Genomic DNA, 17,603 nt, shown 5'->3' with positions numbered 1-17,603 from the left:
TTACCACTCTCTGCTAGCATCTCTGTGATAAGCAGATCTGCTTATGCACCAGAGATATACCTCACCTAGATTTCTCTTCTTCACCTTAACGTAAAGATCGTGTAAGATGCTTGCTGTGCAGTAGCCCTTTTTGCTGTGCAGACATTGTAGCATATTTGTTGTTTGCAATCTGTTCTGCATTTATTGTCATGGGTATATAGGCTATTATGTTGCAGTATTATCCTCATGACAACAGCTCTCAGGAGGAAGGATCAGGCTGGATAACAAAATAATCAGCAATCAAGTAGGAGCCGGGTTTGCTTGCACTGATGTGAGAGCAGCAACAGAAACTCCAGATTTTTTGATATTCTCAAGAATACTTATCCATTTGCAAAAGTCAGCTTCAGTTCAAGGAGTGTTATACAAGAGGGTTATCAACTGATTGAGGGTCCAATCCTAAGTTCGGCCAGTGCTGAGCTCCAGCAGCAGTGCTGGATGTCACAAATATGCCACAAGGCATGTCCAGACACCCAGAAAGGAGTGAGTTCCACTACCGGCCCAGAGCCAATCTGTGCTGAACCCAGTGCTGGATGGGCGCTGCCCGGAGCATGGTAAGAGCTCCGGGTGGAAGTGAAGGCCTTGGGGGTGGGGGGGAGGCATTCCAAGGTGGAGTGTGGGGCGGGGGGGGGGGAAGAACCAGGGTGGGAAGGGGTGAGACCGGTGGAGCCCTGCTCTGCTGTATCCTATCTTCTTTGTCGGGCTGCAAAGCCTAACCCAGAGGCTCTCAAGTCTGTGCAAATTAGCCAGTGCAGACTTGAGAAGCCCCATTGCAGGGCTTGGGGCTCTCCCTAGGGAAACAGGATGAAAGTCCCCTTCCCCCTGAGGAGACTTCCAGTGTCCCCAGTGGTGCCATTGGATGCAGTGGTAGCCATTTTGAAACTGCTGCACCTGTCACCGCCGACAGGGATAGGATTGGGCTTTAAGGCTGTAATCCTGTACATACCTAGCCAGGAGTAAGCCCCATTGAAACAAATGGAACTTATTTCTGAATAGATATGTCTAGGATTATACTGTAAAACTTTTAAAATAGAGGTGTGCCCCCTTATCTGCAGGTGATCAGTTTCAGGACTGTGGATATGCCTATATTAATAGTGTTCCCCACATACACCCTGCATGCCCATTAATGTTCTTTAAAGGCTTACTAGTAAGTGTTTCTTGCTTAAAAGAGGGCACTATAAGTATTCAAGCTTATAGTGTGACGAGAGCAGAGTGCTGGAAGTTAACTGCTTCCTGTTTAGTGTTATGTCTAGTTTCCATTTCTAATTCATGACTAAAGTCTCATTAATTTCAACAGGATTTAGTTACTACTCTCTTTGAGTAGTTAGTACTCGGGCAGCCCAATACTGAGCTCCCGTGGCACATGGCTGCGGCAGCACTGAAAATAGCTGCTGCCACATCTAGCACGCCCACGGCAGCCGTGGATGGCACCTTGGGGGAAGGGGACTTTTGCCCCCTTCTCCCGGGTAAGGGAAGTAGCCCTGCAATGGGAGAACATTCATGTAGGGTGCCAAGCCCCGCACAAACGCTCTGGATCTGGTGGAGTGGAGCTCCACCAGACCCGCCTCCCTCCCTGCCCACTACCTCCCCGACACGCCTCCTCCCCACCCTCTCCCTGCCTCCCCCCTCCTCGGGACACCTCCTCCCCGCATCTACTTACCTTACTGCGGCTTGGTCGTCCATGCAACCGCCGAGCAGCAGAGGTTGGGCACCTGCCCAGCACTAGTCCAGCGCCGGCCAGCACAGGCGCCCACTCAGTGGTAAGGCATGCTTGCAACAGTGCGCACCAGCAGTAAGCTGGCACATCGAGCTCAGGATTGGGCTCACAGTGCGTAGTTGGGGGCAGATTACATTTGTACTGGAAGGGAGGAGTAATTACAAAAAAAAAAGTTTAGTAATAAGAAATTTAAGAAAAAATCTCTATTGTCTTTAGCAAAACGTTTCTCAACAGAGTGACATTTGTTCTGCTGATCATTCTCTATGCCCTCTTCAGTCTTTATTAAGTTCTGTAGTTCCTGAGGTAGCAGATCAAAGAAGGTCAAATAGGTTCTCCAGGTTCTACTAGCACATAAGGGATGGTTCCAGCCAGCATACATGGGAAGGCTCTGGCTTTCCCACTGGTGCTCCTGTAGTCAGCTTTACCATCTACCAGTAGGACAGCTGAATAGAATTGGGCTGTTAGTGAAGCACTGACCATGCTCATGTTGATTATTATGTGAAAATGGTTTGCAAGTTTTATACCATGTCTTCCAATAGTGGATGCTTATGTTCCCATAAAGATCTTAAGTAGGTTCACCCAACCCAAACAAGTGTGCTATGCTACATGAAATTTGCTAGAGTTATGTTTGGATCTTCTTCATAATGATTTTTTTTTTCTCATAGATGTTTGGAAACTGGACTTTTGGGACACTGGTGTTCACTGTACTAGTCTTCACTGTTACCCTGAAGGTACAGATTTTGGCATATTATGTATAGCAAGCAAACTAGTGCCATTTGAGGGGCACCTTTCTTATGAGGATAGGCTAAAATATTGGAAACATTTTCATTTGGAAAAAAGAAGAGAAAGAGGAATGGGATAGAGGTTTATAAAATAGCATGTGGTGCGGAGGATGTGATAGAGAGAAGTTGTTCTCCCACTCTTGTAATCCTAGTATTTGGGAGTCATTCAGTGAAATTGATTGTAGATTCAGGACAGACAAAAGAAGTCCTTCTGCACATAGCAAATAATTAACAGCATAATCCTGTGCAATTTGCTGCCACAGGATGTGGTAACGGATATTGGCTTGTGTGGCTTTAAAAGAGGATTAGACAGTTGAACAGAGGAAAGGTCTATTGTTGCCAACTCTTCCCCCCCCCCAACACACACACATCTACCACTGCATGTGCAAACATACGGTGTCAGGTTCAGATTTGTGAGGCCTGGTACTAAAATCAAATTGTATAACCAGAGTGGCCAGGACACAGTGATTGGCTGTTTTTGGACAGTTGACTGGATGGTTGAGCAGACAACTTCAGACTGCTGCTAACAGTAACCTTAAGATGGAGGTTTCCAAAGAAATGTTGATTTTATTGAAAGATATATTAAAAAAATAAAGAACATGTAGTGTCTACTTATGAGATCCATTACACAAAGGTTTAGTGGTTGTGAATGAATGATAACTGAAAATGTTTGAAAAAGAGGGGGAAGAGAGAGACCTATACTGCCAGCTGGGCTCAGTTTTCCTCCATCTGAGATGACCCAATGGGAAGGAGGGAGAGGATTAGCAGGAAGTGTAAAACAGGCACTGGGGAAGGAAGGTTTTTGGCAGAGAGGATGAGCCATTAGGAGGGAGAGAGAAGGGAAATTCCAAGGGTACACTGGGGTTCATTGTACAAGTGAGGTTGGGTTGTGCATGGCTTCAGATCCTGGGGGAAAAAGTAGAAAATGCAGCCAAAAGGGTGGGCAGGGAAGGCTGCACCCCCAGAGGACAACTACCACATCTAGAGACTTTCCGTACAGGAAAAGTGTCTCAAAAACAGAGTGCAAGTCTGGTCAAAATGGTGTGTGTGACTTTAAGGCAGGCTTGAATTGTGGCATCTCTTTTCTTCAGAAACCTCAGTGATTGACTACAGGTCCTGAAAAACCTTTGCAGAAATGGCTTTAAGAGGAGAAAAATGACTCTATGAATAGATAAGAGTATTCTTAGTATTGGAAGGAATATTACAAGAGTCATGCAGTAAGCTACATGCTACATAAATAACTGGAGTTTAGTGATAATTTTCGGTAGTTGACTATTGCACTTCTTCTAGAAATGACAGCATAAACATTTTGGTTTTCATGTTTTTAATTTTGTTGCTAAGTACCACATGTTAAGAAAAATTGTGATACCCATGTGTTAAATGTCTGTGTGAAAGTCACACAAAGACACTTCACATATTCACTTATTCTGAGATGTTGATTTAAATATTTTTCCATATAGCTTGCACTGGATACACATTACTGGACATGGATCAATCACTTTGTGATATGGGGATCACTACTCTTCTACATTGTCTTTTCCCTTCTCTGGGGAGGGATAATCTGGTAAGAAACCACTTCTGTGAATCATCATATATATACCATCATATATATGCCAGAATCACAAAAGCAATCATATGTTGTCATGTCATGTGCTCCTATGGATTGTACCAGCCTGTTAAGATAATCAGGAGAATGCTTCATGTGCCAATACCTGGTAATCATACGTGACAGGACATTATCCATGGTGGCCCCATGCTCTTTCTGCAGGAGGTGTATGCTGTCCCTTCTCTTGTTTCCTTTAGAGTGTAATGCTAACCAACTTTCCAGCACCGAGGTAAGGGCAATGCAGCTCCAAGGTAAGGGAACAAACATTCCTTAACCTTGAGAAGGCCTCTGTGACTGCATCCCTACTGCAGGATGTATTCGTACAACTTTGCCAGTGTGGGAAGGTTGATTAGTATTTGGGCCTATTAAGAGTTGCTCTTATTAATAAGTTGCTTGTTTTTGTGCACCTTTATTACTGACTTAGTTGTGTTTGGTCTGCTATTATTATTATATGTGGTGACCTTGATTCTATCTTGTATTTTATTTATTATTATGGGTTTACTGTGATTTGTGACTTTATTTTAACTTAAATTGTGAGCTGCTCTGAAGCTGTAGAGTAAAAAGTGACATTCACATGTTTAAAATATGTTCTATAGAATGAAAGCTATACCTAAGGTCACAACATGGTTCTCTCAGCTTTGGCCTAGTTGGGTCTATGCCAGCACGAATGTTAATACACCTGAACTTGAACTTAAAGCTAAAGAAGTTGAGAAGTTCAGTAGTCTGAAATTAATTGGGATGATGTCCACTAGTAAAGTTCAATTATGTAGAACAGGTTGTTTCATGTCATACTTCAGGTGGACATACATATGAGATGCCCAGTTTGCTTTATCCTGTGCTCTTGCCTGTATGAATGATGTCAGTTCACAGTTGGCATAGAATCAGCATTTCCATAAATGCTTTGAATCATTTGCAAGTTGAAATAACAAACAGTATTTGCTTTTTCTATCCAGATTACATTCTGTTTTTCTTCTCCCATCTAGGCCTTTTCTCAATTACCAGAGGATGTACTACGTGTTCATGCAAATGCTGTCTAGCGGCCCTGCATGGCTGGGTATTATTATGCTCATAACTGTGAGCCTTCTTCCAGATGTACTGAAGAAAGTTTTATGCAGGCAGTTATGGCCCACAGCAACAGAAAGAACCCAGGTAAAAATACCATAGCTTTACATTTGCTGCATATGTTTATAACAATACATTCCAAGTCCAAACTCTTAGAATAATTACAACCCAATGCTAGTCATATCTGCTTACAAATCCTAGGAAGTGCTTGGAATTGCATCCTAATGTTATGTATTATAAACTAGTTCTATTAGACTTCTTGAGGCTGGTTCACACAATACATTTTCTGTCCATTCAGACAATTATGGCTGCCCCTACATTGTATGTGGGGATAGTGTAATTGCTTGAATGGACAGCATTAAAGTATGAATCAGTAATGGATGTGGCTTTCAACATCCCATAATTTCAGTAGCTGGAAGAAATATAACTGTGATTCCAGCAGCTCTTGCAAGTTATGCTGAGCGAAACAGCATGCCTGGCATTTATTAATATTTTTGGGTCCCTAGAAATAGTCTCCCTTTTTTAGTGATGGCAGAGACACAAAAATGTTGTCTTAAACTTGAATATACAAAGAGCTATGTATTGTATTCAAATAAGCACTGATTACTTCAACTCCCTTACCCAATGACAATTCTGCTAGGTATTTTTTTTTATTTCCTCCATTTCCATATCCCTCTACCAATACACTTAAGGCAATTTACATGTCAAAACAAATAGTGACGTAATCTAATAACTAATAAGCATACAAAAAAGAGACGAATGGGAAGAGGAAAAAGTAACTTCAAATACTTACAAACCTTTTAATTTTTGTTACATCTTATTTTATAGAAAATAAAAATGTGTAGTAAAGTTTGTGTGATAAAATGTGTGCATGATACTAGAATTTCTCCTACTGCATGATCATAGAACTCTGTTTCCAAAAAGATTGTCACCCTGGTTTATCACTTCAACTGATATGGGTATTAAAACACCGCATTTACATATAACCACATCATAATTGAGTTAACCCGACTTTATCCACTGCATTAAATCTGGTTTAATTAATCTATTTTTAATTTCCTCTTGATAGAACAAATCTATGACCTGTATATAATTTGAGTTGCCTGTAAACCACTTTGTGAACTTTGTGAACTGTTTTTGTGGAAAAGTGGTATATAAATACTGTGTGATAATAATAATAATATAATAATAGATAAGATATTCTAAACTTCAAATATGTGTGTTGTTGAAAATAGAACTGCCAAATTAGTTTTAGACATCTGGTGCAACTTATCATTTGTCTAACCTCCAGTTAAGGTCCAAAACAGGGCAGTTGAAGCTTGGAGCAATTCCACTGCTCCTCAGTGCACCGTTGCCTCCTCACTCTCCTCTTTACCAGGTGCAGGCAAGATGCCCTCTTCCCAAAGTGGCTCTGGGACCCTGGAGACACATTTGCTGCTTCTCTATGCCACAGTTGCTCAGTGGAAATCATGATTTATCCAAGTAATATTATGTAGAACATGAACCTACTTTTTGAATAGTCAAAAAGTATTACCAATCAGTATTAAATTATTATTCCTCAGTTGCTGCTTGCTCTTTGGAGAGGTTCTCAATTATTAGTACATAAAAGGAGAAAAATTTTCTCTAATGGGTAAATCTCATTGCGGTAATTCAGGGTAATAATTGAATGGGTTCTTTTGGTAGCCATATTCATATTGCAGAAAGAACCAGGAGTTCAAAACAAGGCATTAAATATGTGTTAAATGTTCACAGAAATAGCTCAATACTGTTTACATTGTGGAACTGTTCCTTAACCTTTTACCAGCTAACTATAAAATTTAGTCATTGCTTATTGAAACTGACAAAAATCAGTAATAATCTCAGCATTTGGTGTGGACCACTATTGACTTTAGCAAAAAATCGAAAGAAGGACAATGATGCTTTGATTCTAAGATGTCTGATAGCATTTTTCAGTGGCACAATGCCAATGGTGTGATCCCATTTTTCAGTGGCAACTGTAGGATTCAATTCCTAGGCACAGCACTGCTAATATTTCTTTGTAATATGCACTAGAAAGCCTTTAGCATTTAATCAGATTTCTTCCTTGTGTTTCTTCTCTTCCCTTTCCCAATATGCCCCTGTCTTCCACCTGTTTTTCCTAAATAACTGCCACCTTGCTTTAAACTTATAAATGATGTTCGCACGGGTTCTTCCTTCAATCTTCTGGGGAAATCAGACTAAACATCAGTGCCTTTCTGTTGAACAGTCTACCATCTTTATGCTTTCTCAGACTTCAAGCAGTCTAAGTTTCTAATGGAGAAAAGGTGACTTTTTTCTGCCTTTCTGCATGCTTGGCCATTTCATTCAGGGGAATTAAGAAAGTGCATTCACTCACAAAGCTGTTTGTCATACTAGGTATTCTTAACAAAATGTTACTTTGCCCAGACGTTTCTGTCGACTTTCCCTCTTCACTTTTTCATAGTGTCTGTATATCATAATTAGGTATATCACCTTTCTCATTCTTTGTATGTAAATTGCACAATCAAGTATCTTTATGATGAGATCTGTTATTTTTGTTTTCATAGATGGTTTTTTTTGTAGATGTCTACATTTTAGTGTTTATATTGCAGCCATCTAAATGAATTGTTTACCACGAAAGGATTTGATAGGAGCAGTTTAACATCATGGTGCAATTCAACTTTAACACCAATCAATGGTTTGATGTTATGTGCACTAACCCGGCTTATTCAGGCTGACATACTGTCTCTGTCTTGCGCGACATTTTTCTGCCTCATTTCTTTTTTTGAGGCAAACCATAATTTGCCTTTTTAATCTGAACTAGCAAACTATGGTTGGGCTTGCCAAGAAAGCCAGGACCAGAAACCAGCATATTTTGCACTAGATATTTGAGCTTTTCTTTCTCCATTTTGAATATTGACTGTATGACTTGTTTCAAACTCATTGCATTTTGTTCATTTCTTACACTGTTCAGCTATCACTTCTTCATGTGATAAACAAGAATATTGTTCTCATGAATGTGCAAGTTTTCTTTAAATTGATGTTTAAGGTCTGCCTCCTTTTGTTTGTTTTTTCCCTGAAGGTTTAAAATTCGTATTCATGCAAACTGCTTCTCTTTGGGCTATTGTAATCAATGATTCTGCAAAAGCTTTGGAGGAATCTGTTTCCTTTGGTAAACTACACACCAAATCCTGCTTTTTCTGATAATTTTAGAATATTCTATGATGCAAGCTAGAGTATTTGCCTGACTGAATCTTTCTCTTGGGAACCTTCCCGCTCATGCCTACATTACAAAATTACTCTTATAACTGTACATCTGTATTTTTGTGTCTTAATTTCTTCTTAATGTTCTTCCTTCCTGTTTCTAATGCTAATAGGGCAATCTTATACATGTCTATTCAGAAATAGGTCCCATTGTGTTCAATGGAACTTACTCCGAGGAAAATGTTTATAGGATTGCAGCCTAAGAGCGCAATCTTACTGACAATTGGAGGCAATTGGCTGACGCAACTCCCTTGCGCCTGCCTTGGATTGTCATGAGCATGCCATAAAGCACATTCACAGCTACTCTGGAGTCAGGAAAGCTGGCACGTGTGCCAGCCTGCCCGTGCTGTATCCCCACACAGCAGGGGTTAGTTCATACAAGCCTGGGGTCACAATTTTGTGTTGTGGTAGAATTTGAATCCCATGACAGAGTTATTTATGATGCCAGCTGGGACTATTTCTAAGTAGTAAAGAGGTTGGGCTTTTTTTGTAAGACTGCTATCTTATCCTTTACATGGACATGCTGTAAGCTATACTTCCACTTACAATGCACCCTGTTTTTTCAGAAGAATTACTAAGAAATCCATTTGCTACTTGGAAATATCATGTAAGAGCAGCCAATGCCAGTTACTCTAGTTCTTTTAAATCACAGTACTGTGTTTCAGAGCTCTGTAGTTTGACTGTTGTTAACAGCATGCTTAATTTTCACTGCAGATATGAAAACTAATGCCTGAAAGACGATAAAACCATACTGACACAATTTATTTGTAATTAATCTTTAAACCTGCCAGTTGTTTTACCATCCATATTAACATTTTGTCATATTTCAGCCATCCTAATACTTCCATGTACGCTTTCCTCTCTTATACCTTGAAATGAACATATATATATAGTCTCAGTGTTTTTCCTCATCCTTGCAGAAGAGTATGAAACGTAAAGCAACTCTAAATGCACTGATGAACAACGATGGGCCACTCCTTGAAGGAACTCTTTCTGCTTCTGAAGCATAATTAGATCATTGATAGGTAACAGTATTGCACGTGTTACCATTTTGGTAATTTCTATTTGTGTGCTGTGTTGTTTTCAAAGAGAAAACTTTCCTCCAGAGATTTTGCTGCGCTTTCCCAAATTAAATAGAATTGTTAGGGTTTGATATGATGGTGTGTGTTCGATATACTTTTGTAGCACAGGTAAGTTTTGTGATAGCATTTGTTGTGTGCTTCAAAAGTAAATATGGGATTTTTCTGAAAAGGGTTAAGTTTTTTTTAAGATGATTTGTTTTGCTGTGATATTGATTTTAGTGGGACTTAAGTGCATGATTGTAGTCTTAATGAACTATTAGTTTCTAGCTGTCTTAGCAGTCACCAGTGAGTGGTTCTCTGCTGTTTGCCTTTCAAATGAGAGGTGGTGGCATGGGTGTGAAATGACCTGCAGTTTGTTTGCATTCAGATTGAATTGCTTGATTAGCTTTCAGAGCACATTTTCCCATCAAATACTTTTGTTTAATTTCTACATATCACTAATCTATTGCGTGGACCCTGCTTTATTATTATTTTGACTATACTCTTGGATAGAATTATGATGAAGCAAGATTAACAAGTACGAACTTGTTAATCATCCTTAACCACAAAGCATCTGTGCAAGACAAAGACTTAGGCCCCAATCCTATCGGTGGTGCCTAATGCTGCTAGAACAAGTGTTATGGCAGTGCTAGGTGTTTCAAGCTATTGCAAAATGCAACATGCTGTGCATGGGCTCGCTGCCATCACAAGTTGTTTGTGGCCAGCCCCACATATCAGCAGGCACTGGACACCACCAGTGTAAGATCATATATGGGATGGGAGGAAGGCAGGAGGTGGATAGAACAGAGCTGTGACAGGGGTAGGGGCAGGGAGGGGGCGACTTCGGTGGCAATGGCTTGATCAGCTGTTCATGGGTCCACATGGACTTGTACTAGCATTATTGCTTGTGCAGGTCCAAGTACACCCATCAGGCTGGCAAGGGCTTATCCTGGGGCAAGGAAACAAATGCAGTGGGTGCCACATTGGCACAGCTGCATTACTGTAACCAGAGTTACAGTGGTTTGGACTGTAAGACTGCAAAAAACCCTATTCTTAAGACTGATTTGCACATTAATGTGAAAGTCAGATGTACAAGTGCGCACTGCATGTGGGTGGAGCTATCATATTCACAAGTCTCCTTTTTGCAAGTCACAAGAAGTAACATGAAGCAGAAGCACAAATTTGCACGTACACTTCTTATGCAGAAATAAAACATTGTGAACCCAATATGCAAGTGATCTAGATTCCTAGGTTACTTCCCAGTTATCAGTAGTATACTTTCTGTAGACAGAAAGAGTATTCCAAATTCCTGCATTCCTTTCCATCTATGAAAGGACCTTTCCACCCGCAGTCTGAAGTAGTAAGGCTCACTCTCACCATCTACTCCGCTCTTTCTCACCTATCCTGCTGTAGATCTATCTCGAGATGTAGCCTAGAGCCTTCTCTGCTATCTAATTCAGGCTGAAACAGTGTGGGAAGTCTAAGGGTGCAATCCTAACCCCTTATGTCAGTGCTTTCCAACACTAGCATAGTGGTGCCAATGGGACATGTGCTCCATCCTGCAGTTGGGTGTCACTCACGGAGGCCTCCTCAAAGTAAGGGAATGTTTGTTCCCTTATCTCAGAGCTGCATTGCCCTTATGGAAAGCACTGACATATAAGGGGTTAGGTTTGCGCCCTCAATCTCTCTCATAATGCATTTTCTTTTCAAATGAGGAAGAAAAAGTTGAGGATGTCGGTCATCTGAATCTCAAAAGATTAAATGTCATATTAAAAAGATCAAAAGACATCCAAAAGGTATAAAGAGTGTCTCAAAAATTAACATATTCTGTTCCTGCTGAGTACAATGTTAACATTAAAATTTTTTGTACAAGTCACTCATTCTATTAGTAATCTATATGTACCCATGGCTACACTGCTTCTTTAAACTGATAGATAAAACATTAAAAACTTTTAGTTATTACCATGATGACTGCTTTTATCATCTTCTACTTGTTTTCTTGGCAGAATACATCAAGCCGTGGACGGGACCATATTTCAGAATTCACACCTCTTGCCTCTCTGAAGAGCTCAAGATATAGGAGCAACGATTGCAAGAATTCCCCAGCAAGAAGGTCTAGTTCTCATTCTAAAAAAACAATGTTTACGCATTGGAGAAACCATGATTATTCAATACTCCCATCTATCTTTGGCTACTCCAATAAGCGTTGCAATTCCAACATGGGGTATTACTACAGGGGTTCAGGTTTGGAAACTTCTCTGTGACAGATCACCAAGTCAAGCTTTTAAGAACTACAACTATCATTCTCCCCCAAATCATCTGCACATGATGAGCGTTCAACAGCACTGATTGAAATTTTGTTGACTTTTGCTGTCTGGTGTAATATTCTGACAAACTGAATCAAGAGCACCAAGTATAAATCCCTCCAGGAGTATTGTCCTTTGTTTTTATGTTTTACACAGTTGAAGCCTACATAGTCTGACACTGTGAGAATGGACAGCATTAGAATTTCACTCCATTCTGTCAAAAACATTTGTGTGTTTATTGTCTCTGTCATCATTCATCCTTTAATGCTTGAAGTGTATTGCTTCAGTAAATGATCCACTTCTGGGATCAGCGGTTAAAAAATTTCAGCTACAAGCAATTATCTCAAAGATCCAGTGAAAAGTCACTGAGAGCATATTAACAGGTGCTGTTTCTGACTTGTCCTTGTCCTTTCTTTGCTCTTTCTGTAGAACAAACTGGTGTTTCCTCTGTGCAAATCTGCTTTCAAGAAACACTCTCTAATATCAATTTTATTGTAAGTCACCAAGTAGGACTAAATGTGATTGAAGATAGTTTTTCCCCTGTAGACCAATACATTTTCACTTAGGCCTCTACAGACCTTAAGAAGTCAAGCTGGCTATCGGATTAGTGTAGTGACTACTACAGGCATTGGGTTGAAAATAATTACTGAATTTAAAAATTCAGCCTTAGATGTCCTTAGAAACTTGGAAATAACAAAAGAAACAGTGTTCTACCATTTTGCTACCTCTGAAACGGAGAGTGTATGGATATATTAGGAAATGTTTTGCTACCCGAAGCTTTTTCCTGTCAAGACAAGGAAGTAACTAGTTCCTTAATGACTTCACAGGATGATACTGTATTTTAGATACTGTTCAATTTGTCTTTTTAAAAAAAGAGCATTAGGAACAGAAAGAGTAAACAGAAAATGATTGTTATGAAGGTACAGGTTTGTGACTACTGCTATTTATTAATAACCACTAGATGGCATTCCCCATCCCCTCTGAATGTGGACTCAGCCATACTTCGGGCTGGGGAGGAAATGCATATGATTACACAGAAGCTGTGATTATGCAAAAGCTGTATCAATCACTTTGAATCATTACAGCCAGCTTGTACTTCAGCTCCATCTGTGGTTCTAGTTCTGTTTTGTGCTGATTATGACAATAGCTTGCACTTACTAGTCTTGTTTCTTTTTTCCCAGTGTTTTATTTAGGGTGTCTAAAATTTCTGTATGGAAAAATGTGGAGGTTTCCCAAGTAGTGATGAGACATAGCATTTTGAAAGTAAAATTCTGAAAACTTCATTATACCAAAGATTAGGGAGAAAAAGCATCTAGCAATAGTTCCCTTCCTTCCCCATCTTCACGCCCTATAACGCACAGCACCATTGCGTCACTGTCATCTCTTTTTAGTTTGTGTTGGCCACATAGTGCAAACAACATACTAAAGATATTTATTTGACATTTTATACTTGAATGTTGGGTAAAAATGTCCCCTACATAAAACACTGGTTACATATATACGTATATATAAATATATTTTTTAAAACCAAGTTAATATGGGTATTGATTTTATATCTGTAGTAGTGACAAATCTATTTGGGTGTAGTTAACAAAATTATTTTTAAAGTATTTTTTAGAAATCTTAAAATTGCCTTTGCACTGAAATATTTTTCAATACTGTAGCTATTTATATATCTGTTTTATGCATACATTTGTTAACACACCATTTCTAATTTTTTTAAATGTATGTTTTAGATGGGTTTTTTTATACTTATGAGTTTTGGATCTCCAGAATTTAGCTTGTAGTGGAATTGTGATTGAACATTGAAATTCTGACGAATGTTAAAATTAAAAATAGGGTTGTGCTCTCAGATTAATCCAAAGCTACTGATTTTTTCTTTGCTTTTTTGCTTGTGAATAATAGTTCTTAATGCAATACACTTTCTGCTTACAATCAACTGCTGCAACTTCTATTCTTTTAATTTTTCCTATAAAACATTATACTGGTTGCTTGTTTTTGTTTTCATTTTCATCCTTCAGCCTTAAATATGAAGACTCTTGCTTGATGTTCTGAAAATGCTGCATTCCTGCTCTGCCTACTAACAAAAGGGTTTACTGCAAACTTCTTGTGTCTCTGCTGCTCTCTGAAAAAAATGAATGACCTGTACAGACAGAAACATTTAATGTAGCTGTGATGTTCTTTTTTTTAAGTTTGGTTTAATTGTATTGCTTTTGGAAAAGAAAAAAAAAGTAGTTTTGCATTTAAAGATGCTGTTCTGCTTCCATCAAACAATTGGTAGCTTCTCCTGTAAATGAGAAAAAACTAGAGGCTTAATTAGTTTACAGTTCAATCTTTCCCATTCTATCATAGAGATGCAAGTGTAAGACAGTACAGCAGAAGCTAAACTGGCTAGCCCCAATACAGGAATCCTTGGGTGTGCAGTGTGTTTGCTCTACGAAACTAGTGACTGATGCGTTCATTGGGGAGTTGTAATCTTGATTTACTTCTCCATCCCGTGCAACAAATGATCAGAAGAAAAATGACATGACAAAGCTGATCATTTGTTCAGTAATACATTTCTACTGCACTTTGTAGTAGACATGGAAGATTTTTTTCTTGCACATTGGAAGCCCCAGAGTGGTGGTGGTGGAATTCCACTTTTATCTACACTGACACTCAGAAACCTGTTTCCATCCACAGTTCATCCTGCTGCATCAGGAAAATTAGTCAGGGAATGTATAGATAACTGCATCAATTGACTAAAACAAGACAAGGTAATCTTAATCAGAGATGCAAAATCAATAGACATTTATATGAACAGAAAAACTGCGTTCTGTGTTACTCAAATTGCCTTGTCTGAATTACTGAACCATAACAAGAAAATCTCTCAAATGCTTTAATAAATGTGCTAGAACTGGTAGTCACCAGCCATATGTTCATGAAGGCTATACATGCACTTACATTGAAGCTTACATATTCTTCAGAGAGGTTAGTAGTAAGATTCAGTTCTTTTCATTTTCATATTCTTGAGTAATTATTATTTTGTACTGTACTAACTATAAAAAGCTTACCATGTATTGTCTTGCTTGCATCAGTCTGCTTGTCCCACTATAATGCAAATATCAAAAGAAAAAAAAACTGCACTAGTTCTCAGAACCAATGGAATCATGATAAAAAGCTTTAATGGAAATTTGTCAAAGTATTATGAGAGATTAAAATATACATGATTGTACTTACACAATTGCACACATCAGTTTATATAGCTTTACTTTGTCAAAATTATACAGAATTTAAGATGTACATTATTTCTGAAAAATATTGTCATGTGTGCACCATCCTCAATACTCTTTCATTGTATAATGTAAAATAGAATTGGCAAAAATGGTGGGACATAGTTATCAGTGCATTAACCATTAAAATATCAGCACTAAATACTGACATGTATTTTTAAATGGTACAGTTATAGGTGCACTTATCTGATAATTCAGCCTTCAGAACCATTGTTTAGATTACTCTGCAACACTTCATTAACTGGATCAAAGCAGACTCTAATGTTAAGAACACACACACATCCATGTGCATTTATGTAAAGTTTATTTTCAGTGCTGTTTTTAAATTTTTATTTCTGTAGATATCTCAGTATAAATTCTTTATATTCATATTTTGGAACTTTCTGTAGATTGTATAAAGCAGTAGATGTTTGAAATCTGCTTGCAATAAAATAAAATTTACTTATTTGTTCTGGGTCATTTTATATTTGTGTTTTCAGATGTAGAAAACAGAAGGGACTTCAGGTGAATGAAATGTGTGCTGTGGTCTGTTGGATTTTAAAAAAGGCTTAGACCACTGGTTCCCAAACTGGTGGGTTGCGACCCATCAGGGGAACCAGAAAAGGGCCATTTCCCCCTTAAGGAGGGTGGCCCAGAAATGAGTGCCTTTATGGCGCTGCAGTGCCACTGGGAGCAAGGGGCTTTTAAACTTACCTGGAGGGCAGTGCTGGCCTTCTACAGGGACATAGGGGGAGCTCACAGCCCCCTCTGCAGGCCTTGCACCACTGTAAACACTCTTATCTCTCATCAAAAACTCCCACCTGCCACTTCACACAGAAACCAGAAGTGACTTCTGATCAGAGATAACCACTGTTTACAGCAGCATGAGGCTTGCAGAGGGGGCTGTGATTCCCCCTGAACCCTGAAGAAGGCCAGCACTGCCCTCCAGTGTCTGGAGAGAAATTTACAAGTTATCCTTGGAGAAGATATTTTGAAATATCTGCTTGGGTGGAAATGGAAGCTACCCATAGGAATGGAAAAATCCAGGATTTTAACAAAGCTGTTGCCCCAGAAACAAAAGCTATTACCATGTAATTGTTTAATTTTCAAACAGTTTTTAAACTTCCTGTGCCAGGGAACTCATTCCATCAACCCTTGAAAGAACCAGCACTGACCCAACAGCCCTCATGTTTTCAAAGACTACTTAAGATCTGTGGGTCCTGAGGGGAGGGCAGAAGTGATGAGGCTATGACACCAACTCATGCCATCAACTCTTGAAGGAACATCTCTGATTTGACTGAGTAACCTCTGTTAGATCATACTGTTGTTGTTCTAATATTGTAAGCTGTGAATCTCCAGGGCTGCACTGTGAAAATGCTTGGAAATGTCAATTGGCACAAAATGCAGCAGGCAGACTTCTAATTGTGATTTATGGTACCAAACATAACTTCAATGTTGTTCCAACTTCAGTTTCAGTCTGTTCTTGGGTCCAATTCAAAGTGCTATACTTTAAAGCCCTCCTAAAGTATTTGAGACCAAGCCCAAGCCTTTCCTTGTCTGAGGCTATGTAATGAGGTGTCACCCCTAGTTTTCCCATTGCCAGCACACAAAAGTGTGCCTCACCTACCAGCTTTCTCCAACTCCTCTTGCCCTGGTGACTTCTCCCTGAATCTTACTTTCTACCACCACCACTACCACCACCACCACCCCCCCAGCTTTCTGACCATTCATTTCAAAAAGGCAGAGCAGTAGGAGCACAACAGCTGGGGAAAAGAAGCAGCAATGGTCATGGTGGCGACTGGGAAACAGCAGGCAAGACAGCTGCTGGTGAAGGACACTATGTGGGCTAGACACTTCACTACACCTCATTAGTGGGTCAGTCCTGAACTAGGATATCTGAAGGAGTGCTTTGCCTCACATGTGTGCTCTAGAGCTAGTCAACATCTGAGGCCCTATTCCATTTTGTCTTGCCTTCAGAAATGAAGATGGAGATGGTCCCTTTCAGGATCCATCAAAGGGAAGCAAGTTCTTTTTCAATCATGCTACTACAATTATGGAACACCATCCTGCATTAAGTCTGCCTGACCCTGTCACAGTTCATCTTTTCATGGGCAGTAAAAACTAGTGATGGGCATCTTCTCACATCAGACTGATGTGGAAAATAAGCTGAACTTAAAGCACACACATCCTGTTTATTTTCCAGTGCAGTCTGACTTTGGAAGCTACCCAACCATGTTCTCCATTCACCAGCCAGCTTCCTTAGCACCTAAGCAGGGACATGTTTATTAAATGATGACTAGTGTGGACCAGCTGTTTCCAAAGTGGAGACTGCTGCATGCTGGTAAAGCTGTTCTAGGCACAGATGGAGCTTACCGGTCCACCTGAAAGCCTCTCTTTGGTTGTCCCTAACCTTTGCACGGGCAGCCACACATGCCCAGAAATCTGGGCGCAAAGCCAGCTGAGGCAAAAGACGCCAGACTGGCTGGTGACCACAAAGGTCAGGTGTAATCTGTGGCACAAA

General features: G+C 39.7%; 1 protein-coding gene across 5 annotated transcripts in view; it reads left to right on the top strand.

The window, feature by feature from the left end:
- ATP11A (ATPase phospholipid transporting 11A) overlaps positions 1–15,551 on the top strand; it is a 148,988-nt gene extending 133,437 nt beyond the window's left edge. The window contains exons 26-31 of one of the 5 annotated variants that reach the window (XR_010794046.1): positions 2,419–2,484; positions 3,996–4,099; positions 5,125–5,290; positions 7,419–7,506; positions 8,283–9,071; positions 9,385–9,452. Coding sequence is in view for 4 of the 5 variants with exons in the window: in XM_066618991.1 (XP_066475088.1) it covers positions 2,419–2,484; positions 3,996–4,099; positions 5,125–5,290; positions 11,532–11,789 (594 nt within the window). In the remaining variant the exon portion in view is untranslated. Of the gene's footprint in view, positions 1–2,418; positions 2,485–3,995; positions 4,100–5,124; positions 5,291–7,418; positions 7,507–8,282; positions 9,490–11,531 lie in introns of those variants that run through there. The other 4 variants (XM_066618992.1, XM_066618995.1, XM_066618994.1 and 1 more) reach the window with 4 other exon arrangements.
- The last annotated feature ends 2,052 nt before the right edge of the window (positions 15,552–17,603 follow it).

The sequence above is a fragment of the Tiliqua scincoides genome, chromosome 3 (assembly GCF_035046505.1).
Source record: "Tiliqua scincoides isolate rTilSci1 chromosome 3, rTilSci1.hap2, whole genome shotgun sequence".
Classification (NCBI taxonomy): Eukaryota; Metazoa; Chordata; class Lepidosauria; order Squamata; family Scincidae; genus Tiliqua; species Tiliqua scincoides.
The sequence above is the reverse complement of the archived record's forward strand: the minus strand, read 5'-3'. Positions and strand labels throughout refer to the sequence as shown.